The sequence below is a fragment of the Myotis yumanensis genome, unplaced genomic scaffold (genome assembly GCF_028538775.1).
Source record: "Myotis yumanensis isolate MYYU_CA2020_CCGP unplaced genomic scaffold, mMyoYum1.0.hap1 SCAF_11, whole genome shotgun sequence".
Taxonomy (NCBI): Eukaryota; Metazoa; Chordata; class Mammalia; order Chiroptera; family Vespertilionidae; genus Myotis; species Myotis yumanensis.
In genome coordinates, this window is record NW_027223762.1 from 14,852,536 (window position 1) to 14,871,878 (window position 19,343).

Genomic DNA, 19,343 nt, shown 5'->3' on the forward strand with positions numbered 1-19,343 from the left:
CAAAAACAAAAACAAAAAAGGACTGGCTGGTTTTTTATTGTAAAAAGAAGCAATGAAGTTAAGTAGCACAAATACTTCTCACTTAGCTATAAGCAACATATTGGTAAAAGTGGGTTTCAATGCCCATTCAAGCACTTACCAGTGTGGTCTTCAGCAAGTCACTTATCCTCTCCAAATCTGTTTCCTCATCTGCAAAATGGGAATAACAATATCTACTTTGCAGAGCTGCTATATTAGAAATAATTTAAGTAAAATAGCACTGCGACTGACACGTAGAACTGCAAGGACAGCTATTACATTATTACCATAAAGGTTGATAGCATGGGAGGATATTATACACCCTCTGCAGTACTTATACCAGTAACCCAACTTTATTGTGCATTAGAATCATCTATTATAGTTGTTGAAAACTGTGGATACCCAGATTCCACCCTCCATGAGGTACAGGGAAAATGTGGAAAAAAACTGAGTTTTTTTTTTTTTTTAATATATTTTATTGATTTTTTACAGATAGGAAGGGAGAGGGATAGAGTTAGAAACATTGATGAGAGAGAAACATCGATCAGCTGCCTCCTGCACACCCCCCACTGGGGATGTGCCTGCAACCAAGGTACATGCCCTTGACTGGAATCGAACCCGGGACCCTTGAGTCCGCAGGCCGACGCTCTAACCACTGAGCCAAACCGGTCAGGGCAAAAACTGAGTTTTTTTAATATTATATTAGATTCTGATGTATTTTCATGCTGTTGTAAAAAACTGCAGCATTCTACGATAAAAAAAGTCATAAAAGTAATGGAGCCACGTAAATTATTTAGCATATAGAACAAAAACTACTTTACAATAATGACATTTAACAGTTTATTTTGAAGGTCATTTTAAAAACAAAGTTAAAGACAATCTGAGAAAAAATTGCACATAATACACTCTTTAAATATAAGTATGGTGATTAAATCAAAATAAGGGAAATATGTTTTCTTCTGCAACTCCAAGAACAAGTTGTTGTCCTGAAGGTTCTTATACTTCCAAAAAGGGGTGGGGGAAATCATGGCACTTAAAGCTGCCTCTTAATCATGTAAATCTATAGTAGAAACCAAATTTTTCTGTTCTTCCCAATCAGTTTCGATCTTCAAACTGTGCCTTGTTTTTTAAAAGATATGATGCTAGAAATTCAATGGGATTTGGTGGTCTGTAAAGGAAAAGAAATCCAAAATTTAGAAATTTGTATTCTAGATGTGTTCATTGAAATAAATTGTTCCATAATAAAAATACATCTTTTAAATTTTAGCTTTCTTTTTACACTCAAAGGCCATTTGTAGTAAATACAGGGTGTCCCCAAAAAATGTATACATACTTTTTTCTGATAGCTCAATTGATGTTTCTTTCTTTTCTGGTTTAACCCATTGGAATTAATAATTATTCAAAGTGTGTATACATTTTGGGGGAACATCCTGTATAGTAAATGAGACAGGGAAGCAGATTAGTCAACAATGTAGTTTAAAGAAATTGAAATTTTTGTACGGCTGAAACCTGCTTATGAACTCAATTCTAAAACACAAGTTTGGAAAATGTACTAGCAATGGGATGATAACTATCCCAGGGGAATAATGACTTGAGGGGACACAAGGGAGACTGCTGGAGTGCCAGCAGTGTTCCCTTTCTTGGTCAGAATGCAGGTTACATAATTATGCTTAGTGTCAGAAAATTCAGCAAGCAGTACACCTATGATATTCTTAATTTTCTGTATGAATATTAACCTTCAATAAGAATACAAAAACTACATAGGAAAATGGCTGTACATCACCAAGACAGGTAGATGAGCTCTCTAAGTGATTAATCAAAGGAAGTAGTATTCATTTGAACAAGTTTTGTTTCTTTTTAAAAAGCAATTTCTACTGCCACCATACAACACACCTGATAAGTTAAACATATTTTAAAGTTAATGGGTATTATTTCATATTTATCACTTTTATATAAATAATTCTTGCTGAGAAAACAAGTCCAAAGATGAAAATGGGGTAAACACCTATTTAAACCCTACTAGGAAAAGGCATAGAGAATATTTAATAATGATCTCAAAATATTCCCTTAGCACTTTAAACAATCTTTTAACTAGCTAGACATAGACAACATTTTTCAAGATTAATTTGATAAATCAATTTACCAGACTTCTTACTTAAAAATTGTATTTACTGCCCTGACCGGTTTGGCTCAGTGGATACAGCGTCGGCCTGCGGTCTGAAGGGTCCCAGGTTCGATTCCGGTCAAGGGCATGTACCTTGATTGTGGGCACATCCCCGGTTGGGGGTGTGCAGGAGGCAGCTGATTGATGTTTCTCTCTCATCGATGTTTCTAACTCTCTATCCCTCTCCCTTCCTCTCTGTAAAAAATCAATAAAATATATATTTTTTTAAAAATTGTATGTACTAATAGCATATTAGTTAGGACTACTTCAAATTTTTTCTTCTAGCTTATAAATATTTAGAATTTCTAATTTTTTAGAGAAAGAAAAAAATAAAAGATGTCCATACTTCAACTGTCAGTAAAGAGCCAAAAATAAATCATAGTTGCCCTAGCCAGTTTGGCTCAGTGGATAGAGCGTCAGCCTGTGGACTGAAGGGTCCCAGATCAAATCCGGTCAAGGGCACATGCCTGGGTTGCAGGCTCAATCCCAAGTGGGGGGCATGCAGGAGGCAGCCGATCAATGATCCTCTCTCATCACTGATGTTTCTATCTCTCTCTCCCTCTCCCTTTCTCTCTGAAATCAATAAAAATATTAAAAGATGTTTTAAAAAAATAAAAAATCATATTTTATAAATGTAACAATCTAAAGGAAATATTTAATGTTTACCATATAATTTATATAAACATGCCCAGCTGGAGTGGCTCAATGGTTGAGTGTCAACCCATGAACCAGGAGGTCACTGTCCAATTCCCAGTCAGGGTACATGCCCGGATTGCAGGGGTGTACAGGAGGCAGCTGCTCAGTGAGTCTCATCTTTTTTTTTTTTTTTTTAATATATTTTATTGATTTTTTACAGAGAGGAAGGGAGAGAGATAGCGAGTTACGAACATCAATGAGAGAGAAACATCAATCAGCTGCCTCCTGCACACCCCCTACTGGGGATGTGCCCGCAACCAAGGTACATGCCCTTGACCAGAATCGAACCTGGGACCCTTCAGTCCGCAGGCGGACGCTCCATCCACTGAGCCAAACCGGTTAGGGCTCATTTTTTTTTTTCTTCAATATATTGTTATTGATTTCAGAGAAGAAGGGGGAGAGAGAAGGAGAGAGAAGGAGAGAGAGGGGGAGAGAGAGAGAGAGAGAGAGAGAGAGAAACATCAATGATGAGCTCTCTTGATAAAAAAAACATCAAGTTCCTTATCAAATTATATCAGTTTGGCCCTAACTGGTTTGGCTCAGTGGATAGAGCGGCGGCCTGAGGACTGATGGGTCTCAGGTTTGATTCCGGTTAAGGGCATGTATCTTGGTTGCGGGCACATCCCCAGTAGGGGGTGTGCAGGAGGCAGCTGATAGATGTTTCTCTCTCATCGATGTTTCTCTCTATCCCTCTCCTTTCCTCTCTGTAAAAAAAATCAATAAAATATATTTTTTAAAAAATTATATCAGTTTGCTAGTATTCATTTTGGTTGTTGTTAATAGTCACCCAAGGATATTTTTTCAATTGATTTTTAGAGAGTGTGGAAGGGGAGGGGGAGAGACAGAGAAAGAGAAACATCGATGTGAGACCAGCTAGGGCTAGTATTCATTATTATTCTTTGAATAAAACATAATCTGCACCAAATAAATGATGACTAATGTAACTGAAAAAAAATATTTTTTATGGGATTTGCTTACATAAAAATAATTTAGGTAGAATTATTGGGGTAAAACCTGTACCAAAAAAAAAAAAAAAAATTATAATCTTGTTAATAAAGAAGTTAAAACAATTTTGCAACCCCTGGCCAGGTAGCTTAGCTGGTTAGAGTATCGTCCTGATACACCAAGGTTGCTGGTTTGATCCCCAGTCAGGGTACGTACAAGAATCAACCGATGAATACATAAGTGGAACAACAAAGAGATCTCTTTCTTTCTTTCTTTGTTTCTTTCTCTCTCTCTCTCTCTCTCTCTCTCTCTCTCCTCTCCTCTCACTTCCTCTCTAAAATCAATTTTTAAAAATTGGCAAAAAAATGTTTGTAACACTCATGCTGTTGAGGCTATGATAATAGTGAAAGAATTTTAATAATAAACTTTTGGTCATAGCCAGTTTGGCTCAGTGGGTAGAGCATCAGCCCACGGACTAAAGGATCCCATGTTCGATTCCAGTCAAGGGCACATAACTCTGTTGCTGGCTCAATCCCTGGCCCTGGTTGGGGCAGATGTGGGAGGCAACCAATTGATGTGTCTATTTCACATAGATGTTTCTCTCTCTCTGTCTCTTCCCCTCCTTCCCTCTCTAAAAAAAAAAAAAAAAAATCAACAGAAAAATATCCTCAGGTAAGGATTAACCCCCCCCCAAAAAATACATTTTTGGACATAAATATGATACTAAGTATCAAACACCATAAAAAAAATTGTATCCTTTGAACTAGCAAACCAACTCGTGGGAATTTAGCATGTGAAAGTAATTACATAAAAACAAAAGAGGCGCCAAACCGGTTTGGCTCAGTGAATAGAGCGTTGGCCTGCGAACTGCAAGGTCCCAGGTTTGATTCCGGTCAAGGGCATGTACCTTGGTTGCGGGCACATCCCCAGTAGGAGGTGTGCAGGAGGCAGCTGATCGATGTTTCTCTCTCATCGATGTTTCTAACTCTCTATCCCTCTCCCTTTCTCTCTGTAAAAAATCAATGAAATGTATTTTTTTTTAAAAAAAGAGGTGCCGAAACCAGTTTGGCTCAGTGGATAGAGCGTTGGCCTGCGGACTGCAGGGTCCCGGGTTTGATTCTGGTCAAGGGCATGTACCTGGGTTGCGGGCACATCCCCAGTGGGAGATGTGCAGGAGGCAGCTGATCGATGTTTCTCTCTCATCAATGTTTCTAACTCTCTATCTCTCTCCCTTCCTCTCTGTAAAAAATCAATAAAATATATTTTTTAAAAAAGAGGCATGAAAACAGATAAACTGCCTAGTGATCTATAATAACAAAGGAAATTGAACTTACATTTTCAACAATGAGAAAATGGTTAATTGTGGTACTATAACAAATTATAAGTTCATAAAGTCTATGCATAGATATGGAAAAAATTTTGTTATAATATTAAGTAAAAAGGAGATATAAAACTGCATGTATACCATAATTACAAGTCTTTATAAATATGCATATGATCAAAGACTTGTAGAAAAAACTTAGTGTCTGAACTGAGATTATGGCTGACTTTTAAAATGTTTTTAACATGCATAAGTTCTTTTTATAGGAAAAAAATTATACATAACTAGTGATACTTCAATTAGAAAAGTCATTCTCTGATAACTCCTTCTGCTGACACTATTATCTTACCTTTCCTTTGCAAGCACAGCAAGTCCCTGTAATAAGATAGGCACAACTGTCTGATCCAGGTAGGCACGAGTTGGCAAAGACTGTAGATCCACTTTCTGTTTTGATGACTTTTCTGCATTAATCTTCTCATTTTCTACTATCCTCTAGTGAATCCAAAAAATATGCATAATATTACAAATACTCAGATTATTGTGAGTACTAAACAAAAAATAATGGAAACATGACGCTAATAGAAAAGGCAAGTCATTGACTAAAAACTGGTATTGAACTGCAAATCTCTTTGCCAAAATAAAATCAGACCCATCTCTAAATTTCATTCAAGTTTCTTCTGAGAGCACCAGAATATCTCTTTCTTTTAATGTCATATCTCCAGATCCTACCTCTTTGTCACTCTCCTCTGCCTTTTTAGAAGTAAATACAAGTCCCCCTTTTTTCATGAGGCTACCTTCGTACAGTGTGCTTCAAAAAATCTGGACATGAAACTAAGTAGCACTGAATCACAGTGAGAAAGCTAGTCCTATTTCAACTCTTTCATCACAGATAATATCAAGGACAAAGTTTCAGTTTGGTGCTAATATGTCTTTAACACTTCTGTAACACTTGCTTAACTCTGTTCAGAGAGAGAGTAGGCTTTCGGCTCAGAGCCTTCCACTGGCAACAAAATGCAGCTAAAATTTATTACCACTATACAATGAGAATACTTTTCCATTTATGTTTTTTTTTAATGTATCTATGATTTTTTAAAGTGAATAAAGAAAAAAATAGTAAGTAAAAAATAACAATTAAAAAAAACAGGGAAAAGAATAATATGGAAAAGATGATTGTGATATTCAAATGATGTTTAGGAAACAATGATTTAGACTTTCTACTCCTAAGAACCCCCAAATCTGGGGCCTTTCACATAGATTCATCTGACATCCAGAGCAGCAAAAACTACTTTAGAGTCCTAGCTGGTTTGGCTCAGTGGATAGAGCATCGTCCTGCAGACAGAAGGGTCTCTGGTTCCATTCTCGTCAAGGGCACATGCCTGGGTTGCAGGCTCCATCCCCAGTAGGGGGTGTGCAGGAGGCAGCCAATCAATGATTCTCTCTTATCACTGATGTTTCTCTCTCTCTCCCTCTCCTCTGAAATAAAAATATATTTTTTTAAAAAACTACTTTAGTGAAAAATTTTCCCTCCTTTTGAAAAATTACCGTTTTAGAAATTTACAAATAAATGGCTATCTAAAATACAAAACACTATTAAGAGCACTTCCATTTAAATGAACTTTTGCTCCAAACATACTCAAAGTGAATATAAATGAATCAACAACAAAAAAACACTTTTCTATATTTAATATTTTTAGATTTAATTTTATTTTGTAAAAAGTGAGAAAAAACTTTAATCGCATATCTACATAATATATACCACTGTTTCCAAAGATAGTTCCCACAAATTTGTAAGGCAGCTATTCTACTTTTGCTTATGATTTTTCAATGTAATTTTAGGACTTAATAAGAAATTTTCCTATACCTAGTAAAAGAGCTATTTATTTGCCCATAGATTACTTAGTGCCTGTCAGTAAATTTCAACAGATAATACCTATATACGACAAAAATTAGTCAGTTATATGACATCCCAATGCCTTCAATAAGAAACAGCAATGCCTAACCAATTCCTATAAATACTATAATAAACTCCTTAACCAAGTCCTCTCATTTATTTCATTCAAATATTTACTGAATTTTCACTATGTGCCAAATTTCTATGCTTAACTTTAGTAAAGATAAAATCCTGATCTAAAAAAAAACCCTGTATCTCCAAACTACTATAAAACATAAATAATAAACTGTTAACAGTTTAGAATAGTGATTGGAAAAAAAGGAAAAAAATAAGGTGAGCCTATGATTGCCCCAACTTACTGTTTCCTGCCTGGAGAACTTGTAAGATGCAATACAAGAAATCAAAGGGAATCAAAGCAGAACCCACAGTCTCCCTGGGTTGAGAAGGGAGTTGAAAATTCAGGGAGACAAAGCCATCTAGAATTCACATGGGAAGGAGAAAGTTGCACAGGAAAACACCTAAAGGTGAGTACCTATCAGAGCATGGGTGTGAGGAAACTACTGGAGGCCAAGGAAGGAGCACTCACACAAGCCAGGAATACTTCATGTTTCTGTGACCTAGACTGGCAAAACCTCTTAACATATGAAGCACTGGGTAGAATATGAAAGAAGAGGAAATGAAGCCTAAACTAAAGGCTGGTCTGGTGTTACTTAGGAAAGAGCAAACCTCAAAAAGATCAAATTGTTTCCAAGTAACTATGTCCTAGGACAAAGCTCAAGAATGTTTGAAGGAATAAAAAGATAACCGATACCAATAAAGTAAAATTCATCACTCAGCTTCCAATAAAAATTTGCCAGGTGGGCTCAAACTATGGATCCAGGAGGTGACGGTTAGATTCCTGGTCCCAGTCAGGGCACATGCCCTGGTTGCAGGCTCAATCCCTGGTCCGGGGACATGCAGGAGGCAGCCAATCCATGTTTTCCTTTCTCTCTCTCTCTCTCCCCCCTTCCTCTCTCTCTAAAATCAATAAATATATCCTCAGATGAGGATTAATAAAAAGAAATTGTAAGGCAGCAAAGCAGGAAAATATTACCCATAATGAGGAGAAAAATGAACTCACAGAAAGACTCAGAAATGATACAAATGATAAAATAAGCAATGCCATTAAACAAGTTATTATGAGATATCCCTTCCATGTGTTCAAGAATATAGAGGAAAGCACAAGTTAAACAAAATACTTGAAAATAATTTGAATAATAGCTGAAATTGTTTTAAAATTTCATGAAAACTCTAAATACACAGATCCAAAAAACTCAGTAAATCCTAAGCACAAGAAACAAAAAAATTTTTTTTTTAATATATTTTATTGATTTTTTACAGAGAGGAAGGGACAGAGATAGAGAGTTAGAAACATCGATGAGAGAGAAACATCGATCAGCTGCCTCCTGCACATCTCCTACTGGGGATGTGCCCGCAACCCAGGTACATGCCCCTGACCGGAATCGAACCTGGGACCTTTCAGTCCGCAGGCCGACACTCTATCCACTGAGCCAAACCGGTTTTGGCGAAACAAAAAAAATAAAAAATAAAAAAAGAAACAAAAATTTTTTTAAAGTACACCAAGAAACAACATAATCAAATTATTTAAAGCCTGTTAATAAAATTTTAAAAGCCCCAAGAAAAAAGGCATTAAGTATGAAGGAGCAGGAGACCACCAAGATGGCGGCATAGGTAAACACCGGAGACTGCTGCCGCAAACCACCACTTCAAAAATACAACTAAAAGACGGAACGGACATCACCCAGAACCACAGGAAGGCTGGCTGAGGAGAGACTCTTCAACTAGAAGGAAAGACAACAGCATTCCGAGGCTCAGAGGCGGCACAGTGTGGAAAATTTAAAGGTGCGGAGGTGCGCGCGCAAAGCAGGCTGGTGGCTGAGGGCGTGGTTGTCGTTTTCAATCAGGAGGGAGTCTCAGACACTGAGCTCCAGATCCGGGCGAGTCTCTAGGGACTCAGACTCAAACGGGAGAAGCGGGATTGTCTGGCATCACTTGGAACGTGAGGGCAGCTTTCTCTCCGAGGTTTGCAGCGGTTGCCAGGGTTCTGAGAAGCAGAGCCTCTGGGAATGGGACTGAGAGCAGCCATAACTGCTCCCTCCGCCCACCCGCCCTGTTGATCCTGCCCCGCCCAAGCCCTGCGCAGAGCCATTTGCTGGATCGCCTCAGGCAAAGGCTAGATTAGCACCTCCCCAGAGGACAGAAGTTTTCCGGGCAGACACAGCTGATTCTCACAGCCAGTCGGCCTGGTGGGCAAATCCCTCTAGTATTAACTACAACAATCAAGGCTTAACTAGAACAAGACTGCGCACAAAGACCACAAGGGGGTGCACCAAGAAAGCATAAAAAATGCGGAGACAAAAAAACATGACAGAAATGGAGGATATAGAGCTAAAAAACGCAATTTTGAGGGCTTGCAATAAACTTGAGGAGAGCCTCACGAAAACTAATGAGACCCTCGATGCTACGATAAAGAAACTAGAAAGTAAGCATACACGGACTGAAATAAAGAATATTATACCCAATAGCAGACCAGAGGAGCTCAAGAATCAAACCAAAGATCCGACAAAAAACACCCAATTGGAAAAGCAAAATGAAAAAAGAATCCGAAAATGTGAAGATAGTGTAAGGAGCCTCTGGGACAGCTTCAAGCGCACTAATATCAGAATTATTGGGGTGCCAGAAGATGAGAGACAGCAAGATATTGAAAACCTATTTCAAGAAATAATGGCAGAAAACTTCCCCCACCTGGTGAAAGAAATGGACTTACAGGTCCAAGAAGTGCAGAGAACCCCAAACAAAAAGAATCCAAAGAGGACCACACCAAGACACATCATAATCAAAATGCCAAGAGCAAAAGACAAAGAGAGAATCTTAAAAGCAGCAAGAGAAAGAGACTCAATTACCTACAAGGGAATACCCATATGACTATCAGCTGATTTCTCAACAGAAACTTTGCAGGCCAGAAGGGAATGGCAAGAAATATTCAAAGTGCTGAATACCAAGAACCTACAACCAAGACTACTTTATCCAGCAAAGCTATCATTCAGAATTGAAGGTCAGATAAAGAGCTTCACAGATAAGGAAAAGCTAAAGGAGTTCATCACCACTAAACCATGAATGCTGAAAGGTATCCTTTAAGAAGAGGAAGAAGAAAAAGGTAAAGATACAAATTGTGAACAACAAAAATCCATCTATCAACAAGTGAATCTAAGAATCAAGTGAATAAATAATCTGATGTACAGAATGAACTGGTGATTATAATGAATCAGGGACATAGAAAGGGAATGGACTGACTATTCTTGGGGGGGAAAGGGGAATGGGAGATGCGGGAAGAGACTGGACAAAAGTCGTGCACCTATGGATGAGGACAGTGGGTGGAGAGTGAGGGCGGAGGGTGGGGCGGGAACTGGGAGGAGGGGAGTTATGGGGGGGGGGGGGGGGGGAAGAGGAACAAATGTAATCTGAACAATAAAGATTTAATTAAAAAAAAAGAAAGAAATTATATTAATTTGGTAATGTTGAACACTTCAAAATGTATAATTCAGGTGGATTTTCCTTTTTGTTTTTAAATGTTAATATTTAGCCAATAATAAATGTGGATTAATATCATAAAAAAAAAAGTATGAAGGAGCAAAAATAGGAATGATAGCAGACTTCTTGTCAGAAGCAATATCAGCCAGAAGACAGTGGAATAAATCTACTCCCAGCAAAGATATCTCAAAAAATGAAGTCAAAATAAATGACATTTTCACACATTCTGAAACTTAAAGAATCCCTTACCAGCAGACCTGAACTACAAGAAATGTTAAAGGAAACACTTCAGGTGGAAGGAAAATGATAACAGACAGAAGTCTGGATCTACACAAAAGAATGAAGAGCTGCCCAAATGGTGTGGTTCAGAGGTTGAGCTTCAATCTATGAACCAGGAGGTCACAGTTCCATCCCGGTTGGATTGGGAGGAGGTCTGGGGCGGTGGGGGGCAGAGGGGGGCGGGGAGATCCATGGTTCTCTCTCATCATTGATGTTTCTATGTCTCTCTCCCTCTCCTGAAATCTGAAATCAATACAAATATATATATTTTATATATATATATAATTTTTTTAATGAAGAGCCCAGAAATGGTAAATGTGCAGGTAAACGTGAAATACTCCTTTTTCTTACTGTTTAAATCTCTCTAAAGATCACTGAATTTTTAAAGAAAAAATAAAAATAATGAAGTGTAGAAGTTATAACATATGTAGAAGTAAAACATATGATAGCAATAGTACAAAGTCCAGGAGAGAGTAAATGAATGAAAGACTGCTGTTGTAAAATTCTTATACTATAAATGAAAATATATACTACCACTTCGAAGGTTAATTGTGGTAAGTTAAATTTGCATACTATAAACTCTAAAGCCAACACCTAAAAATAATTTTAACAAACCAATAAGAAGAAAACCATAAGAGAAAAAGCGGCAACAGCAGCTGTAGAACTGTGGTTTCCAGACTTTCATATATTGCAAACAATTAGAAATAAACTAATACAATAAATGAAGAAATAACATAGGGTTAATTCTATTTTGCCAAGTAAAAAAATTACAAACATAATTAGTTTACCATCACCATTAATTCAAAAAAAGAACAAGCAGTTTAAAATTATAGAAGCAGGAAGACCAATCACCAAATACAGTAATGTATCATCATTAAACACTCACTCCACTTTTTTTTCTCATTTTACCATGGAAATTGGACTGAGGGTTTGGGAAAAAGCATGTTGTTATCACTGCTCTACAGCAGCATGGCTCCAGCATCATATACAAGCACCATCAAGAAAAGACCACTGATGCCTTAAAAAGGTCTCTTAAATAGCTAGAAAACAAAGTGGTGTAAAGAGTCTTCACCTGATTCGGCAGAAGTTCAACTAAAAACCCATTAGAAAGAAAAGATTCTCTATCCGTATTGATATCAAAGCAATAAAAATGCCTAGCAATTTTATAGGCACAGAGTACTCACTCCACATGCCAGCAAACTCTAGGAGTTTGGTCAAGATCAGCAACACAATTTAATTGTACTTTTAAAATGTCAACCTGCCTAGGTTTAACGCACAGCTCTCCACTTACCTCTTGGTAACCTTTAACAAATTACTCAACTTGTGGGTCTTATAGGGCTGAGGATATATGCCCATTATTTAGGGTGTGCCTGGCCCATAGTAAAAGGGCTAAAGAAATATTAGCCGCTGTTACAATTATTATTCTCCTCAGAAATGCTTCTGCCCTCATTTATCCAAACTTAATCACCGGTAATGTCTTTCCTTTCCTAGTAAAACGTACACATCTCCTACAGGAAAGGAAGCCTCTGTTTTCCTAACCAATTCCACCCAGCTCTTGGTAATTCATTTGTTCCAGCACTTCCTTATTCATTTACAAAGTAACTTCTACTTTTAGACAACAACCTCTCAGGGACTGATATAGAAAACTCTATAAAAGTTACCTTCTTTTTCATGTGTGTGTTTTTTCACATGTACTCTCTGAATTCAGACTTAACCATGTAAAGCAAAAACAGTATCTACTGTGTATATTACAGTTTCCAATGGCACCTGCCTACTGAACTCTGCAAAGAAATCAACATGTATTAAATGCTGACGACACCAACACAATCCTGCTATAAAGACAATGGGTTTCTTAATTTTAATGTGCCGTTTTTCCAAAGCAATATCCCAATAGACAGCCAAACGATTATAAGTCTCCACTAGCAATGTATGCATGTTTCTTCACAAGTTCAACCTCTTGACTAAAAATTAATTTGTATGTCTGTATACCACGAAGTGTTAGGACCGCTAATAGAACAAGCTACCCATAATGTGACAGTATTTGCTTCGTGATGATCAAGTTTCCCTTGTGCAAAGCAACCTAGTAAAAACAGATCCCAAGGTGTTTTTTGTTTTGTATTTTCCAGCTCTTAAGAGACGTACAGAAATGGCATAGGAACTGGGCGAGTTACCTCGACGTTATCTGTGAGACCGTACTCGGAGTGAGGATTTTCTGCAACCTAGAAAACAAAACACAGGTCAGAGACCTCGGCCACCCTTTGCACACCGCCACCATGAACCCAGGGCCTCCGGGTACCTGCGTCTGTCCCTCCAGCATCTGCTCTGGCTCCATGGCGGACCCTGCGAGTCAGTCCCCGGATACCAGTCCTGGAAAACAAGAGCAAGCACGAGTTACCCAGGAGAGCGCAACGCGGAGACGCCAGGATGGAGTCCAGACAAGCCCCCGACCCCGCCCCTCACCCCCACCTGGGCGCGGGATCACCCCGAGCGGTAGCGGAGCAGGGAGAGGCAGTCCACGACCGGGCGCCCGCATCAGGTCCGGAAGCTCCACGATCCCCAGATCCTACAAGGAGTGGAGAAAGGGGGAAAGGGAGCTGATTACCCGCGCCCGAGCCGTCCGTCCCTAAGAGCTGCAGCGCGCCGCCAACTCCCCGCACAAACCGTTTCGGCCGTAAGTGACGGTTGTCGCACGACTAACGCGCTTGCGCAGAACTCCCCAGCGGGCCTGGGGCCAGGAAGCTGCCTTCCCGCTCCCGAGTCTACCTTGCGCTCCCGGGTCCGCCGAGTGTCCTGGGCAAGGTCTGGCCTCCGGGGCGCAGCCTGCCGGCCGCGGCGAGCACCGCCCCACCTGCAGACCCACCCGCCAGCCCCGCGGGCAGGGGCTCGGCCGGCCAGCCCTCGGTGCTGCCAGAAAGCTTCTGCCCGAGCTTTTCCTCGCGGAACCGAAACCACTTGCTGGGTAGTTCCTAGGAAATCTCAGACCCAAGCTCAACAGTCTGCGAAATAATGTCAGCATTTTTTTAAACTCTAAAGCAGCGGTTCTCAACCTGGGGGTCGAAAGACCCTTTCACAGGGGTCGCCTAAGACCATCGAAAAGCATATAATTACATATTGTTTTTGTGATTAATCACTATGCTTAAATTATGTTCAATTTGTAACAATGAAATTGGGGGTCACCACAACATGAGGAACTGTATTAAAGGGTCGCGGCATTAGGAAGGTTGAGAACCACCGCGAGTCTAAAGCCAAACGAAGCAGCAGTATAGTAAGCTTTTATTCCAGTCCTTAAATCTATGAATATGCCGTGTTAATGCTACCTTACGTTTGTATCAAAATTAGCAATATGCAACTTTCAATATGTACTGTCTAGAGAACAGTATATTAAAAGAATGACAACATCATTTAACTCTTCTTTTGACTTGTATCAAACTGCTCTGGACTCTTCTCATTTGCTTCTATTATGTACTTCTGTTATGGTATTTACCTCACTCTGCCTTATATTTTCTTTACAGTTAAACACAATTAGATTGTGAGCTCTTCAGAGGCAAAGATCATTTTTATATTCGTTTGTTATATTTGATAAATACACTTTCAAAAGGAGTGAATATAAACGGAAAGCAAGCACTGGTGCCAAAGTTCTACTCTCTGAGACTTCCGGTCTTTCTTGGGGTCTTAAGCTAGAAATTAGAAATTCTAGAACTAGAATTCTAGGATCTAGATAGAATCATAAAGAAAATCTACTGCTCGACCTCCTTTTTACATACTTGGTGCAAATTCCATTTATAAAACATTAACCTATTAGACAGGCAATACCTATTTAGGAAGAATACAATATGTTCGGTAGAGAAACACCTGATTTGGGAATAAATATTAAAACGTGGTTCCTTCACATGTTGGCCATGTGAAATTAAGCAAATAGTTTAGCTCTTCTGAACTCATATTTGAATAATAAACAGTTCCCTACACTGATATAAACTTTCCCTAAATAATGAGTGGCTGACTGTGCCTAAACTGTTTCTGCAAACAATATGATTTATGCCAAGCACCTGAATATTCCTTCTAGGAGTCTGGAATTTGGGTAAGTCTTAGGCAGAGGTTGCTTACATGATCAACCGCAACAAAAACCCAGGCACTGAGTTTCTGATGAGTGCCCCTGGTTGACAACATTTCACATGTGTTGTCAGAACTTATTGCTGGAGGAATTAAGTGTGTCCTGTGTGAGTCCAGTGAGAGAAGACTCAGAAGCTGGTGCTTTATTTCCCCCAGATTTTGCCCCGTGTGTTTTTCCCTTGGCTGATTTCACTTTATATCTTTTTGCTGTAATAAATCAAGCTGTGAGTATGACTATATTCTGAATCCTGTAAGTCCTCCTGGCAAATCAAACCTGGAGATATATAAAAATTACAGTGCCTACCCTCATACATTTTTACTCTTGTTCAAAAAAGATCAGACATATAAGTGATACGTATAAATGACAATAGTAGATAATGACTTATTAAAGGTTAAGATGGTGTGGCTCCTATGAACCAGGAGGTCGAGGTTCAATTCCTGGCCAGGGCATGTGCCCTGGTTGTGGGCTTGATCCCAAGTGTGGGATGTGCAGAAGGTACCCAGTTAATGATGCTCTCCCATCATTGATGTTTCTATCTCTCCCTCTCCCTTCCTCTCTGAAGTCAATAAAAATATATTTAAAGTGAAAAATAAATAATTTTTAAAAGGTTAGGAGGAGTCCAGATGAGATTGAGAAAAATGTAAGTAGGTATATCTAGAGTGATGTTGCACAAAGAATAAATATTTAAGCAAAGCTAAGAGGATCAGGGTGAACATAACATAGACTGACACCGTAATGAAGACAAATTAAGAAACTCAGGCTTCCTTGCCAGAATATAGGAACTGAGATGTGGAGGAGGGTCTCAGAATATAGGAACTAAGATGTGGAGGAGGGTCTCAAGGACAAAGAAAACTTTCTGAAACTGCTGCAGCTGATAGAAACCATGCTTGAAAACAGACAACTCCTTTTATGTTTCCAATATTCACCCTGTGCTAACAGTTCCCATTACTCTGCTTTTCATGTGCACTAGAGTAATCATGCCCACCATAAATATAGAACTGAAAAATTATATTTATATATCCAAGTACTTTGTTTAGAGTGTACAGCCTCTGATAATCTAAGTTGCCATTTTAGGATATTCATTTATAATTCTGTATCAACTGACTCTGCTTATGCTTCCACAGAATCATAACTTTAAAAATCAAGTTGAACAGGTTAAGTAACAATTTCTACTCTTACACCTACTACTATTTCAAAACTATGAGCTCATTCATACTTTCACCAGTAACAAATCCTCTGTAACTAGAGAATTTCAAACTAGTGTCTGTTTTGTTTGTTTTTAAATTTTGAGCCAATATCAATTAAGCAATAGATTCACATAAAAATCAGAATTCTGGTTTCTCTTGAAATGTTTTAAAAATCTGTTTTAAAAATGTTTTAAAACACACTTTAAGAAAGGAGCACCATTAGGCTGCACACCTGAAACTAATGCAAATAATGTTGAATGTAAAGTAATTGAAAAATTAAAAAAAAAATTTTTTTAAATCTGGCAACAGGAGACCACACATCCCTAAAAGGCAAAAATCAGATGGAGCTGAGTAATAGCTGTCCCATCTAATACAGAGATGCTACTCCTTCAGCTTCATCATTCCCATCATTTTTGGATTTTTGAATTTCACACCCATACATGGAACTCATATGCTATGTGTGACCACTGTTGCTAGTTCCTATTTGAGTTTTTTGGCCACTGCAATAGACTATAAACTTGATTTTATTCCTTATTATAATCCTGGCACCTTACTCATTGCCAGTCATGTTGTCGATGCATAATACCTATTTGTTGAACAAGTAAATCAATAATATGCACCACAATGTAGACTCAATACAGGGAAATAACTGTCCATAGTTGTGTTTTTTGCTTATTAACACATATACAGGATAATAATCATCTAATTGTTACTCTACTCTTCCCATCCCTTGCCTTCAACTATGTCTTTTAATTTGTTTTTCTTTCAAGTTTTCTGCCTTTTTGCAGGATCAGTCATCTCCTCTATTGGTTCTAGGTTTGCCATTTTATTTTATTCTTCTTTTAATTTAAAAGAAGTCTTTATTTTTTTTAAAAAATATATTTTATTGATTTTTTACAAAGAGGAAGGGAGAGGGATAGAGAGTCAGAAACATCGATGAGAGAGAAACATCGATCAGCTGCCTCCTGCACATTTCCTACTGGGGATGTGCTCACAACCAAGGTACATGCCCTTGACCGGAATCGAACCTGGGACCCCTGAGTCCGCAGGCCGACGCTCCATCCACTGAGCCAAACCGGCTAGGGCAATTTAAAAGAAGTCTTTAATATCTACTTCAAATAATCCAGAATCTTTCAAGCTGAAGGTTTAAAGGGTGCCTTAGAAGAGAAGAAGAGCTAAAATATCCAAAAAACTATTTGGTGGTAGTCACTTTGTAATTAGATTAATGGATTAAAGTGATAAAGTGACCGAATGTCCTGAATTAGTTAGCACAGTGCTCTGCTCCTCCTTTTTGTTCTGGTGAAACTGGCCCAGATTCCGCTCAAGATTAAGTGTTCTCTAAGTTCTCACCATCTGAAAACAGGGAGGCTGTCAAACTGTAGGTTAAATGGCTGAGAAGGTTAGGATCTTCGGTCCAGGCAGATTATAAGGCCAGGGTAAAATCCAGGCACTATTTTCCTTGAGACAAATTTAGGATGATGTTAATTAAGAAAATTGGTTTGACTGGGATGCAATTCCAAGAGGCAGAAAACTTGGACTGAAATTACTAAAAATAGAGACCCCAGTAGAGTCTGAATTCTGGAATGGCTTTGTAGTTGTAAGAGACAAAACCAAAATTTATTGAGCCCTCTTATGTTATGGGTATTATGCTGGAGGTTTTAGATGTATTCTTTCATTTTGTAATCTAATTTTTATTCCACCCATTTCACAAAGGAGTTAACTAGTTAAAGAACCTGTTTCATTGATGTCTCTCTCTGAGCAACTAATAAGTGACAGGACCAGAATACCAACCTCAGTCTTTCTGACTCTTTATTTTTTATTTATCTATTTAATTTACATATATTTTTATTGATTTCAGAGAGGAAGGGAGAGGGAGAGATAGAAACGTCAATGATGAGAGAGACTCTGATTGGCTGCCTCCTACACATCCCTACTGGGGATCGAGCCCACAACCTGGGCAGGTGCCCCTGACCAGAATCAAACCCTGGACCCTTCAATCCAGAAGCCAATGCTCTATCCACTGAGCCAAACCAGCTAAGCCCTGACTCTTTTTTTAAAAAAATGTTTTTATTTAATGAACAACATAAACTGATGAACAAAAACAGATCCAGAGACAGAGAAGCATCGATCAGACCTTAAAACCTCAGAGGGAAGGTAGGGGAGGGTGGGGGTAAAGAGGAGAGATCAACCAAAGGACTTGTATGCATGCATATAAGCCTAACCAATGGACACAGACACCAGGGGGGTGAGGGCATGAGTGGGGGGTGGGTGGGGAGGTAATGAGGGGATAAGGACACATATGTAATACCTTAATCAATAAAGAAAAAAATAAATGTTTTTATTGATATTAGAGAGAGGAAGGGAGAGAGAGAGATAGAAACATCAATATGACAGAGACTCACTGATTGGCTGTCTCCTGCATGGCCCCCACTGGGGATCAAGCCTACAACCCAGGCATATTCCCTGACTGGGAATCGAAGCATGACCTCCTGGTTCATGGGTCAATGGTCAACCATTGAGCCACACTGGCTGGGCAGTCTTCCTGACTCTAATACATACTTTTACCATACCAAAAAAAATGGCCAAGGTACAGAAAAGCAGTCAATATTAAGCACAACTAGCAGAGAGTTAGCAAATGGGAAGCCAGAGGCTGGAAACTCAACACCTGTATGACCAGGAATGAAAAATAACTCATCCGTCAGGGGCTAAAAATATATTTGTCATAATTAATAAGATATAAACAGACCACATAAAATTGTTTTTCTCTGGAAGCCTAGATTTTTCTCTTAAGACCCTGAAGAGAAAAATTAAACTATGGGACAATTACTGTGCAAAATTCCTAGTGTGTGTCATTAATACGTTATGTTGGGCAGTAACAGACTTTTAGAGCCTCAAATTCCTTCCCAATTCAATAAAAAGGAAAAAAATAGGATAGTGTCTGCTGGAGGTGATAAGGGAAGGATTAATCAAGAAGCTTAATACCAGTTTGAGTTGATATGATTGGCCAGAGAAGAGTGCGTCTCTTTTCCTCTCTGGCTGCTTGAGGATCAACCTTTACCGTGAATGACACAGTAACTATCCAGAGCAGGAAGTCCATGATCAGCAGACTACTTCAGCTGAAACCGATTGTCACTGATGTC

The 19,343-nt window shown here is 38.8% G+C and overlaps 1 protein-coding gene across 2 annotated transcripts; it reads right to left on the bottom strand.

Moving 5' to 3' along the window:
- Nucleotides 1–844: 844 nt before the first annotated feature.
- Nucleotides 845–13,603, bottom strand: DPY30 (dpy-30 histone methyltransferase complex regulatory subunit). 2 transcript variants are annotated; one of them, XM_070428406.1, is made up of 5 exons: nt 13,508–13,603; nt 13,202–13,272; nt 13,077–13,124; nt 5,494–5,636; nt 845–1,186 (listed from the first exon to the last, which is right to left on the bottom strand). In XM_070428406.1, the coding sequence occupies exons 2-5, from the start codon at nt 13,235–13,237 to the stop codon at nt 1,114–1,116; spliced, it is 300 nt and encodes a 99-aa protein (XP_070284507.1). In that variant the 5' UTR covers nt 13,238–13,272; nt 13,508–13,603; the 3' UTR covers nt 845–1,113. The 2 variants fall into 2 exon arrangements, with proteins under 2 accessions (XP_070284507.1, XP_070284508.1); XM_070428407.1 differs by lacking the exon at nt 13,508–13,603 and adding an exon at nt 13,372–13,470.
- Nucleotides 13,604–19,343: the final 5,740 nt, after the last annotated feature.